Raw genomic sequence first — 13,267 nt, forward strand, 5'->3', positions numbered from 1 at the left:
AAATATTGTTTAATATGTTTTCAGATTGGCCCTGGAATTGTTTATTTAACAATTGAAGGCACGCCTTTTAAAGGAGCATGGTTACACTACTTGACACCGGTAGAACCAATGGTACAAAAACTAGTACACAATGTTTATATGCACTGGTCAATTCCAAATATCATCGCTAAATTTTTCATGTACACCGAAGCCATACAGGTAAGACATGTCGAAATAGTTCAAACTTACTAATTAACTGCAGGAAACCCTGTAAGATTTAATTGGACATGAAGTGATTGGATAGAAATGTGATGTTGTAAGCAAAAATATTCTCGAAATTGGTACTGCATTTGTTTTTTTTTATAAAATACAGTTGACTCTCGGTAACTCGAAATCCAAGGGACTGGGCATTTTACTTCGAGAGAAACGGAATTTGAGTAACATGTATATACATGTGCCTGATTGAATGCGCAAAGAAGTAGGTTTGTTATTGTTGATAGCGTCAATGATGCAATATTTAACCGTTGAAATGACGGTAAATCACTTAAAACTACAATATATAAATGAACAAAATATATTATTCAAAATTTAATACATGTATATTAATAGTGGAACATAAACACAAACATGACATAAATGCAAGTTTGTCAGTATTCATCAGTAAAGCACGTGTTTTAATAAGCACTCATGACAATTCATTACAATAAAAGCACAATAACACATTCAGTTCAACTACAATTTGTCTAATATTTGAAGTGAATTGATCATCGGACGAAAACCAAAGTAGCAACTATTGGTTACCACTTTACACCGAAATTATAAATTATTACAGTAGTAATCATTATCGGTTGTGATAAAGGAGGCTTAACAATTTAAATACCCAATAAACTCTCAAAAAATGCTATGATTTTCTTTTCTCGGAAGCTGTCCAATTTCCAAACATATAGTTGTACAGAATGATTAGTATAAAATTTGAGATAGTTTGTATATAACATAAAGCTAATTAAGAAATTATATTATAAATTTATATGTACAATAATTTACAGATAGAGAGAGATATGATGATATGGAATAATAAAAAGTTCCAGGCCAAACCGGTGTTCACTCGAACCAAAGAGGATAGTCTCATCAGTAAACACAGACGATGGTACTCCCAGTTTTACTCAGAACACAGCCCGAGGTTGAACTTTCAGAAGGATACTCTCGACTGGTGATGTCACGTGATTGTATGTCTGTCTGTAAGGATATGTGACGCCCCTATAACTGATCATGTTATAGTTGAACATATGAGATGATAAAAATGTCTATGTATGGCCGAATTAATTGATGAACTGTTTTGTTTCTTACTACTTTATCCTAACTCTTTAACATGTTCATATTTTAATTGAATAAAATTGAATCAAATTGTGTGTTGCATCTTTTTGTAGCTTCCTTTAAAAAACTAATGATTTTAAAAAGAAAACGGTGATATATAGCCATGTTTATCTACATACTATCAAACGATCTGGAAGACTAGTTGCCGAGGAAACGTAATGATTGCTGTTTTTTTTAAGTAAAATAGTTAAAAAGGATTTTCCTAGAAGATGTAAGTAAAAAATAAAGGACTATGTAGTATAAAAACGTACGGTTGTTTGAAAGTTTAAAATTCTTTTTAATTTCAAATTCAATGAAACGTTTTCATAAAATCATTCAAATATGTTGGCAAAATTTGTATTGACGGCTTTTTTCTTTTTAGTTCTGACGATTAAGATGTTTGTGCCTTTTTTATTGATTTCAGATGACATATTTTATTTCTATAAGATTTTATTTCTATAAGTTTAATGTAACTGTTAAGTGACAGCAGGAAAATTGAAATAAACACACATTTTGTGTTGTATATATGACACCGAGCAAACAGACACAAATGAGAATCCAGATTTTATTCAATAAAAACAGTACACATCAAAGCAATCATCAAATGTACATTATAACAATATGAAATGGAAGACTCGGATTATGTTGCCAAAGGAAAGATAACAAATGTTAAACCTTATAGGCAAAACTATTGAAGTTATCTCCCTTTGAAGCGGAAACTTTTTTTAAAACCTTTATTAGCACTTAAAATACAGCTCATTTTGGATCAACACAGAAAAAGGATTTAATTTTTGTTAGGTCCAAAACGAGATTTTTTTTAACAAGATGTTTTACTGACCTTCTTACCTTCTCATACATTAGTATATAATGGAAAAAAAAAGCTTTTCTATTTTTATTTACCTTTGGGAAGCCAAACATGCTTTTGAAAAAAAAAACTTTTAAAACTGTATACTAGTACATGTCTTTTTTAAGTAGCATGCCTCCGGGTTCATGATAATTTTCATGAAAACTTTGGAAATGTATTTAACATAAAATATTGTGAAGTGAACAAAAGATATTAATTTACACATTGCAAATGAAGCTTACAATCCACGTAAATTACCAAATAAGGAAAACAGCCCTTGTTGCGTAAATAATGCAGCAGTAATATTTTAGTATCATGACATTTTACTGCAAACATAAATACAATGTATACATCACTTTTTGTACCAATATATCTACACAACATACAAAAAGGTTGGGCACGATTTTTAGCCAGTTCGAGTGAAAAACGTTGCAACGCTTTTCAATTTTTGGTCACTTTGCACAATGAAAATAATTATTCTGGGAAAACCGGGCGAGGGTAATTTTGTACACAAGTTCAGGCCCAGTCCCTACATCAAACGGTGCAGAAACCTGGAATAAATATTTACATTCCCTTCATGTTAGATACATCAGTAGAGTCCCTTTAAAGTAAGTTCAAAATGGAAATAAACAGTTGTTTTCTAAATGAATTGAAATTCATTATTTTAAAACTTCATTACAATGATATCCCAACACATTAACATAAACAATGTACAAAAATATATTGCAGTGTAATTAACAAATTGAAAAGATAAATATCAGAACACGCGTGCATGACTAGGTAAATTCTCCCGGCTTAATTAACCTTGTTTTACACTATAATGAAATGTTAATGAGAAATATATACAGTACGAAACCTTGACAACGTGGCGCTTCACAACTTTATGGATTAGTTCAAAGTAGAAGAAAAATAAAAACAATGTATGTATACACATTCAAAGTAACTGGCAGTATTGAAAAGTAGTTCTTAACTAATTAGTGACTACAGATTGTGTTGGTAATGTCAGAGACATAGATTAGTATGTCTCTGGTAATGTTAATACATGCAGATTCTTTTTTAAGTTAATGGACCATGCAGACATCTGTACAGAAACTGCCGTATTGTACGAAATCATCACGTGCATGAAAATAAAATTTAAATTTATAAGCCTGAGAATTATTGCACAATGTCCCTATAAGTTCATTGGTATTTTAGTCAGCTCAGTACTTCATGACGTCACTTTAATTTCTTACTTTAAAAACAAGTGCGAGTCACGTAGTTTTGGTGCTCAATTATGCTATATAGGGTAACGGCTTATCACGGTGATTGCTCAACCTTGTCAAAAGCCGAAGAAGATCCACCTATGCTGATTGGGGAGGTCATTGTTGAAGATACAGGCGACATATCTCGTGACGTCAAGCATGGCGAAATTCTCCCAGAATTCCTTTGTATTTCACCTATTTCCTGTGGGACGGGAAGTACTGGAAAACGAAGAAGCATTTGCCTTGAAGTTTGCAAGAAACTCATCCTCTGCTGTCGACGCCATTTTGCCCGTCTATTTGAGAACCATACCTAAAATAGAAGTTTAAAACATTTTAAACCTTCCTTCAATTAGACCACAATGGAAATAAGAGATTAAGTTCTCTTTCTTGTGTTATCCTAGGTATGATGTCTTTGATATGGTTTCGTTTCTTATACATGTTATATTGTTTTTATTGTTTTATCATGTATTGTATATTTTTTACCATGTTATTATTTAATACTGAAATAAATCCATCAATGTAAATCACGACAAGAGGTTTGTTATAATGCCAGATAATTTGCCCAATGCGCTGTTTAAAGATATACGGCTGCAAGCTAATTACATACATTATTGTACCCAATAAACATCTGCTCACAATAAAAGTTAAAACATTACAAAGAATAGAAAGTATCTAAATTAAATTAACCATTTGAACTTTCTAAACGTTTTATTTTCAGGCGGAAATTATAATTCAATTAAAATAAATATACCTGCACTCTAGCCTCAGATAGGCTTGTTTTAGTAGCTAGATCTTCCCTGGTGTTAACCCCTGGGTAATGTGACCTTTCAAATTCTTGTTCAAGGACGTCTAATTGTTCTTGGGTGAAGGTCGTTCGATTTCTACGAAGCTTTGGAAGGGTCATATCATCCGACTTTGGCGATTCATAAATTTCGTCATCAACTAAAATAAAGGTCATTTACTTTAATAAGTATTCGGGGTTTAAACAAAACAAATCTTCTGACATTGTATTGATAAGAGAGACTATCGGTCTATCACCTTGGCTTGTTATCTTATCTAAATATTGGCATACGCAGTCCAGTCAATGTAAAAAACCCATAATTACAATAAGGATTATTAAGATAGCTTTAATTTTCTTCTATATAGTACTTATTCATTTCGACGTTATTATGGATAACGAATGATAAACAGAAATAGTTAACCACTCTAGAAATACTGAACTCTACCTGAAACATTTGTTTCATCGTCTGACTTTGATAGCTGTTCATCACTGTTGGCGGAGGAATCAGGAACTCTAACTGCGCATGTGTAGTCACGTGTTGACGGCATGGACCATAAGTGAGGGTATAAGTGCATGAATGACCTTGATGCTATTTTTGTATATTCAACGGCAGCACGCTCAGCAGCCCTGTTACGCAATATCCGGTTGATAGAGCTCACACTTGGGACATTACTAGACGTACAAACACCTGAAGGGGGAAAAGGTAAATTAAACACATATGTCAGAATGAAAGCATCAAATAACATATTTTTGAGATGATAACATAATGAAATAATAGTATAAGGCATTACTTAAGTTTATAGCTTTATAATTATGCAGTTTGCAATGTTCTGCATCTTTTATTTGATCTGCACCACATTTTACAAAGGCTGAATAATTTTGAAATAAAAAGGTTAATGTAATACTAGATATGCTGCAGTTATATAGAATAAAATAAAGTGCATGTAATACCATCAGTTAGCAGTTTGTCTCTTATTTCCCAGGCGAATATCGTCGGGTTTTCCCGCTTGTATAATTCAATCTTCTCTACCACACCAGGTGTCGCCACCTTAGGCTTACTTCCGCCAATGGCGCTTCTACGAAGTTGCATCACCGGATCATAGAAGCGACCTGGAAAATGTTGGTATATATATTTATTGCAAACCATATTGTCTGCGTCTTGAGAGAATTATTTAATCGTTTCCCGAAGGAAGGTGCAAGATCAAGATTAATTAGAAATGCTTTCAGTTTAACATAAATAAAGATTCATTAATATTTTTACCCATGAGTCTGTCCATATAGTTTCCGGTTCCATTACTTAAAGAGGCATAAGGATTGTTTAGGTACGGACTATGAGCATATGTCGGCATCTGTGACGTAGACAGTGGAAGATGTGGCACATCACAACAAAGTCCTGGGATCTGACTTAACTCTGGATAGCGGTTCATCTCTTCACACGTTTGTTTGTTTTTTTCTACCTGCAGATATTTATAGAATATATTTCAGTACATGTGTTGTTTCTTTTTTCAACATCCGTTTTAGGTATCATTAAAATATACGGTAGGTTACCGACATGAATTCTTTGAAACAGCTTTCCGGCATCTGTCCTGAATTATCAACAACCACATACGAATTAAATCAAAATGATGGTTATGACAGAATTATCTATGTCTCTGGTGATGTTGATGATGATGATGATGATGATGGTGATGATGATGATGGTAATTTTTATTTTCTTTATATACTTACATATATTGTTTAGTTAAATACGTATTTACATTGACTCTGAGACAAACCTTTTTTATTATATCAATCAATCTGTGATTAGATTCCATGATTTGATTACTTCTTTTGCATAAAAACGAGATCGTTAAATTGTTCAAATATACAAAAGAGGCCTAGAAAGAGGCATTAATAATTCGAAATTCATTTAAAGTAACATTACCTAAAATTATGTAATACTTAGTTATTACCGGACTGTATTTGTAATATGTTAATATATATGTATTATATAATTGAACTTTTGTAACATGTTCTCGATATGTGACATGTCTATCATTGATGTGTATGTTTTAGATGATATACCGGTACATGTCTAATAAAATGTATGCTTTATTGAAATATATAGAGGATATTTGTTTGTTTGTGTGTAAGATGAAATTTTATTTCATCGAGTGGGCTTTAAAAACAGTATTCTCACGAGTGGCGTAGCCACGAGTGAGAATACTGTTTTTAAAGTTCACGAGATGAAATAAAATTACATCTTACACAACAAACAAACAAATTTTCTTTTTATTTTATGCTAAAAAACAAGTTTAAACGAAATTTCCATAATATTAACATAAATATTAAAATCTGTTTCCCCATTGAGAGCCCCATTTCGTGCGAAATTTCTCATTAAAAACAAGAAGTCTTGAGCTGAAAAATAAGTCGACAATCAACATTAAATGACAGTGATATTATTTATTTTGTTTAAAAAATATGAATGATCGCTTGTTTTAATAATAAAAACAAACAAGTCGTGTAGGAGAAAATTCCAACCATCCATCCATATTTCTGTTACCTACTGCGAATTTATATTAGACCTGGCTTTGTTAAATGTAAGCGGCAGCCATTTTTTTTAAAGTTGTGTATTTCACGGGAGGAAAATAATTTGTGTTTGATTCAGAGGGATATCATTTGGAATTGTTAGTCATACACCTTTTTAAAAGAAAGAAAACATATTTGAGGATTGAAACAGACAAAAAATTAAGTGTTGACAGATGTGAAAACATGAAAAAAAGCAGCTATGAAAATGGAAGACTTGGAACTTGATCGGAACGCTGGGTTGGTTTACTTGTTCTACGAGCTGTAGCTGTCATTGCTTTTCAATTTTTCATAAAGCATACGGCAGTTATTACTGGTAGGATACTTAATATGCCAAATGTCATCAAGAGCAGTTTGCATGTGGAAGGAATGTATTTTTCAGACTGTAAAAATGAAACAAAAAATTTAGAGACGAAATTTTGGTGATTGGAATTTGAATGAATAGAAGTAAGTTTTCTTCTTTTTATTACTTTTGACGTTTAAGGTATTTATCAATTTCAGCTTTCCTTTTTCTTTAAACAGCCTGACATTGTCAGAATTGTCAGCAAAAATAAAATTGAGGTACCACATGGGGAAAATCTTAAAAAAGTAGTTTCGTCATTGAAAAAAGTGAAATTATATTTTGATAATTTTCACTGTGAAATTACTAAATATAATTTTCACGGATAAATCAGTAATCCACTGAAAAGCATAAAATAAATAATAACATTTCACTTGCTGATTTTGATATTTTTATCGGCAGAATATCTGTGTACATATTAACATACAATTTTCAACATACAATTTTCTTAACAGTTTCAACAATAGCCACATTGAAATGGGTAATCTAATAAAAATAAAATAAAAGTCTGTTATTTAATTTTTGCTTACTGGTGCATACATTAGTTAAAAAATTCAGTCTTTTTTATGCAAATTATTTTTAAAATTAGCAAGACATTTGGTAAAATGAATTAATACATAAAAAGTATAACTGATTCCAGACATATAGATCTATTCTTAATAATATATCTAACTTTATCGATTTATCGACCTATCCCAATGTATGAGAACTAACTTAAAAATAGTACTTCAGTGCCTTTAGTTTCGATTTCGTTAAAGCTATATTAAATGTGAAATGTTTATAATTATTTTAGGGCCAAGTATTTGCCTTTTTTTTATTTTTCAATTTTATTGTTAGATTAAAAAATAAATAAATGAAAAAGAATGTGTGCCATAGAAAGAAAGACTTAATGAAATCAATTACATATATGCTTATAAAGCGAATACGTATAACAACCAACATTTTATCGCTTTAAAGGGAGACAGGCAAAATTTTCATCTCTTCGTTTTGAATTTTTCATTCATTTTTCTGTAAATGTAAAAATGAATACACTAGGCAGTCACAGGACCAAAAATTTTCTCCTTATAAAGAATAAAATGGTAGTTTCCTAACTTGACCCACGTCGGTCAAGTTAGACTGTTACGATTTCACAGTAGTTGTCACAGTGAACTCTAGAAACGTTAAAGAACATGTCAAATGAATGGCTTAGACTTTTGTTTCAATCATACAATATCCACTATATATGTTATTATAACTTCCATGTCTTGTTCAAGTCACATGACTAGTTTTAAAACTACTCAGCGTCAAGATTTCGTTCAACACCCCAAAATATATAGAATTTAGACAGAATATCATACTGGGACTTCCAAAAATGTCATTTTAGCGTGATTTAAGTTCATAAGATCATTTAAATATGTTTGACATTAATTTGCCTGACTATCGCTTTAGCAAGCAATTGAGATTCACTATATATGATTTTTGTTTCTGTTATCATATATTTTTGCTGTGATGTAATTGCTTAATATTTAAATTGTATTATATTTTGTATTTTTATTCTGTAAATACTGTAATGCTCTTCATCTTTCGATGAAATAAAAATATCTATCAGTCTGTTGTTTCTACTACGTATAAAATAATGCTGGCTAACTCGAAGGAGGACACTGCCATTTTCGCACAAATGTCGTTTTCCTTGTACAAAAAATGAATATTTCATTACTTAAAAACTTAATCAAAACTTCCAAAAAAGCTGTTTTACATTTTAATATAATCAAGATCACTTAAACGCCAGCTATTTCAATAGCGATTTAAAAAAATTTCGAGAGAGAGAAAAAATAACTTTAGACGCCGAAGTCCATTGAGAAAAATAATAATATCTGATAAACAGGCGTTGTGACAAATGCATCCTTTAATAAAAAGATTTGTCATCAGATTATATTATTATGAATTAAAATTAACATGGTATGATGGCTCGATGATCATTTAATAAACATTTTGAGGAGATAACATTATCTGTCCGGTCGTGTGAAACTATTCGTAACTTTTAAGGATGAAGATTCAGATTAAACATAATTATAATCAGCATACAATTTTCTCCCAAAACAATTTTTAAACCATTTATTATTAATTATATGAATATTTTTTTTGTATTCTTTACACTGATGGGAAACTTGAAATTAATTATAACCGTGCAACAAAAGGAAGGGAAGCTTTTTACCATTTACGTTACGTACAAACATGTGTCGCTAAAAAAAGATTTTTGATACACGTCCGTATAAAATAAGTTCGTAAAGTATAATAACAAACATAATCTTAATTTTTTCAAACTAAATAAAATATCAATCAAAGTACATATCAAAATAAAAAAGAATATGCACAAAATATCAGTCACATATCAGTAATATATACATGGGAAAATATCATACACATACATGTGTATACATATTTAACATATCAGTCATATATTCATGGAAAAAAATATCATTCATTTTAACAGGTTTCCTGCAAAAATTACAGATAATACAGAATTACTAAATAGAATCAATTAACTGAATATGTAATATTAGTTTTATTTACCGTTAAAAACGTAAAGGTTAATGTCGTTCAAATTTATTATATGCATTAAATTCAATTTGAAATCATTTTTGCTGAAAACTCAATTAAAAAATTAAATGCTCTTTTATACTTTTTTCTTTTAAGCCAGGGGATTGTCAAAAGGAATAAATATAATTATGATGTCCACTTAAAATTGTCACCCATTAAATTTCATTATCGAAATTTAGAATCACATTAAGCTGGCGACGACAAGGATTTCTGGTCCATTTTAGATACACCACCCTACAGAAGTATAATGACTTCACCAAAATTGTTTCATTTTTAAAATAGTTCAACTTGATATTAAAATCATACTACAGTCCTGAATACTAAAATGTTGTGTTTGTTTTCTTCGTTCATTTGTTTAATTGTTCGTTTATTTTTAGTGTGTTTTTTAAAGATGATCTTTTATATCAGGGTATTTCAAATAGATTCTATTTGAAATACCCTTGTTTTGTAGAAAAAGATATCTTTAATTTATTAATTCACTCACCAAATGATTTAAGTGTTCACATATCAATAACTAGAAATTAATTCAGATTTAATCATTCTAATATATGTCATACCTAATTTTGTTAAACTTAGTGCACTCACACTGATTTAAAATCTGCCTGTTTTGATTTCTTTGGTTTTTGTTGTTGTTGCTTTATAAAGATGAAATTATAAAATCACAGAGGTAAACTAGATTTTACGAATAACGTGGACAATCGTGAGTGCAAAATAAATAAAATATTCTTAGAATATACTGAAACTATCATTGTTATCAGGAAGATAATGTGTAAAAACAACAACAACAATAACGACAACAAAAGAAAATCGTAAAATACCTAAGTGAAATAAATTGAAACTATATTTATGTAGAACATTTTTATATAATAAGGTATTTGAAGAAAAACACGAGATTGTGACATAAAACACTGAATATATAATTTTGTTGCTGTAACTAACAACCTTACGATGATACCTGACCCACATCCTTGATCGAAACCTTTTTTTGACAATGAACCGCTATGCCATAAGTTCGAATCCCGCCAGGGTGAAAGCTATACTAGTGACAAAATTAATCTATGTAAGATTCGACGGTGAACCATGCAGTCGATATTTCTAGATAAATAATCATTTTCGCATTTACTTTATGTATCTATATTAATAATTCCTAGATATTACAATATTAGATAATTTAAAAGTGTACAGAATATTGTCAATTACATGGTATATAGGGATAATTATGTTTAATTTGCATTATTGTCTAACAATGCCTGTATAGTTTAACTTTTATAGAAATAAATCTGTTCATAAAAAATTATCAAGAACCATTGTTACAATTATGCTACACATATATTTTTTACTTTATTTTCCTATTTATTTTTTTACTATTTTGTATTAGTCAGCATTTAAAATAATGGTATACATTCAATAATAAAAATGTACTTACAATTTTAGCACCGCCGACACCTTTCAGTAAAATTATTTTTATTTCTAAAATTGTGATTGCTTGTTGGTAAACTCTGCGTTAACTGACCAGTGTCTGCAAATTAATCCAATTATACCATTTTATATCACCCCCTCAATCATATCACTTAATTATTATTCGATAATCTAGTAAAAATAAAAGAAGCCGCCCTTGTCGGCACCGCCTTTGATGTAATTACCCAGCTTCAGATCAATGTACCGTTAGCCAATGGGAAAGACGCAATGTAACGGTGACACCTGAAGTAGAAACGTATTAGTGTATTGATTTTAATTAAGTTTAATCTACATTCAGCATCAATTAACTAAGCGCCGCCTACCAATTACCAATGCCACGGGAAAAATGAAAATGGCGAAAGAGAAATGTAAAAAACCTTTAAACATTTTAATTTGGATATAAGAATTAAACGCCGCCTTTCAGTTAGTTGATACATATATTTGCTTTATATTTTCAGTAAAGTTTGGTGTATTAGTTATTAGATAAATAAAACATATTAGCATGTTGTCGTTTAATTCTGATTATGCAAAACTGGTTTCTCTCTTAAATTACTGTTCTTGTTTATTTGTGACTTTCATGTGTAACTACTACAGATGTTAATATGTAGGCTAGAAGTGATGTTAGAAATTGCTTTATGCTGAATAAATGTTGTTTTTGCTGCTGCTGCTGCTGCTGCTGTTGTTGTTGTTGTTGTTGTTAAATTTGAGGTAACTTTAAAGACAGGGGGAATACATGCATTTATTGCATGTTTAAACGTAAGCTGTAAGCATGAAATGTTCTAAAATGTAACACTTTTGTCAAATGTATATAGATATGATATATTTCAAGTATTTTTTCTCTTAAGAATATTATAGAAATAATCAGTGTGTTATGATCAAATAATAAAGCTATTATAGATATTTTAGGTCGACATTGCTTAATACATTATTTTAATTAGGAAAATATTTTGATACTCTGGTTCGAGATTTTAGTAGGGTATCACCTGTTTATTAAGTCAATCAATACACAATTTATATTGTACGATATTTTCCAATTATGAATTTACCAGAATATTTTTATGTATCTGATGGTTTTAAACAACAAGCGAAGTGACTCATACCACTACTTTTTAATTCTTTTCGTGAATGATATTAATGAAACTTTGAACGGACAGATATTTGAATGTGTTGAGAATGTACACATATTATAATAAAATCGTTTATTAGCTATATAATAAAGCTATTATTCCTGAAAGTCTATAGTACAGCTATACACGATTCAAGCTTATTCTACAAAATGTAAGAGCTAAGATTTAATGTAAATAAAGCAAATAATAATCGTATTGTTATTTTTAGATAAAAATAACGATACAACATTAAAGAACTTAATTTTGTTTCATCATTGTTTAACAGAGTAAGCTTAAATATTAAAACTAAATTAGCACTTTTTGATTTTATGGTTGTACCAATAATTTTGTATTGTATAAATGTATAGGGAATTTATGACTTTAAAGAAGCAGATAAACTTCGCATTAAATTTTGTAAAAATTGTTAAACCAACAGACTGAATCAAATGCGGAAGTGTTTTGATAGATAGGTAGATGCCCTGTCTATGTAATTTGCAAGGAGATGTCATTTTGGTATTGGCTGAATTAAAAATAGCAAACAATCAGTTTTGAATATGAATATCATTTTTCGTTTAATGTCCTATACTTGTATATTTAGGATTGAGGAAAATATGTCGGTAACAGTTCATGACCAAAGAGGCAAAAATTTCTAAATTTAATAATAAATATGTTATAGTAACTATCATTTTTATCATTATCAAATGTCTGTAATCGTTATTTCTATTGCAACCATTTCTCTCATTAACATGTATTTTGAAAAAAGTGCCATTTATTTGTACCCAGAATTGCGAAGAGGGAAAAATCTATGTAGAAGGGTAAACGACCATACTTACTTTTTTGTATATATTGTATATATATTTTTTTGCCAATTTATGTATATAAATATCTGGAACCAAAGTGATCCCCCGGAAGCATTAATCACAACAAAATTACAAGAGAATTGCAGACTCGGTTTGATTGAGTCTGTACATGATGGATAATGAATACGTGCATCATCCCTCACGCCCCCTAGCACCGGCT

The 13,267-nt window shown here is 30.1% G+C and overlaps 2 protein-coding genes across 2 annotated transcripts in view; one reads left to right on the plus strand and one right to left on the minus strand.

Annotated features, from left to right (window-relative positions):
* Window positions 1-1,287, plus strand: part of LOC132754005 (cholesterol 7-desaturase nvd-like) — a 13,629-nt gene extending 12,342 nt beyond the window's left edge. The window contains exons 5-6 of the mRNA XM_060744593.1: window positions 25-198; window positions 1,026-1,287. Coding sequence (XP_060600576.1) covers window positions 25-198; window positions 1,026-1,193 — 342 coding nt within the window. The 3' untranslated portion in view covers window positions 1,194-1,287. The remainder of the gene's footprint in view (window positions 1-24; window positions 199-1,025) is intronic.
* A 162-nt stretch (window positions 1,288-1,449) lies between these two features.
* On the minus strand, window positions 1,450-11,367 carry LOC132754006 (paired box protein Pax-6-like). The gene is made up of 6 exons (XM_060744594.1): window positions 11,110-11,367; window positions 5,460-5,655; window positions 5,150-5,308; window positions 4,644-4,886; window positions 4,169-4,359; window positions 1,450-3,727 (listed from the first exon to the last, which is right to left on the minus strand). The coding sequence occupies exons 2-6, from the start codon at window positions 5,623-5,625 to the stop codon at window positions 3,473-3,475; spliced, it is 1,014 nt and encodes a 337-aa protein (XP_060600577.1). The 5' UTR covers window positions 5,626-5,655; window positions 11,110-11,367; the 3' UTR covers window positions 1,450-3,472.
* Window positions 11,368-13,267: the final 1,900 nt, after the last annotated feature.

This window comes from Ruditapes philippinarum, unplaced genomic scaffold (genome assembly GCF_026571515.1).
Source record: "Ruditapes philippinarum isolate M1 unplaced genomic scaffold, ASM2657151v2 ctg2015_1_1_1_1, whole genome shotgun sequence".
Classification (NCBI taxonomy): Eukaryota; Metazoa; Mollusca; class Bivalvia; order Venerida; family Veneridae; genus Ruditapes; species Ruditapes philippinarum.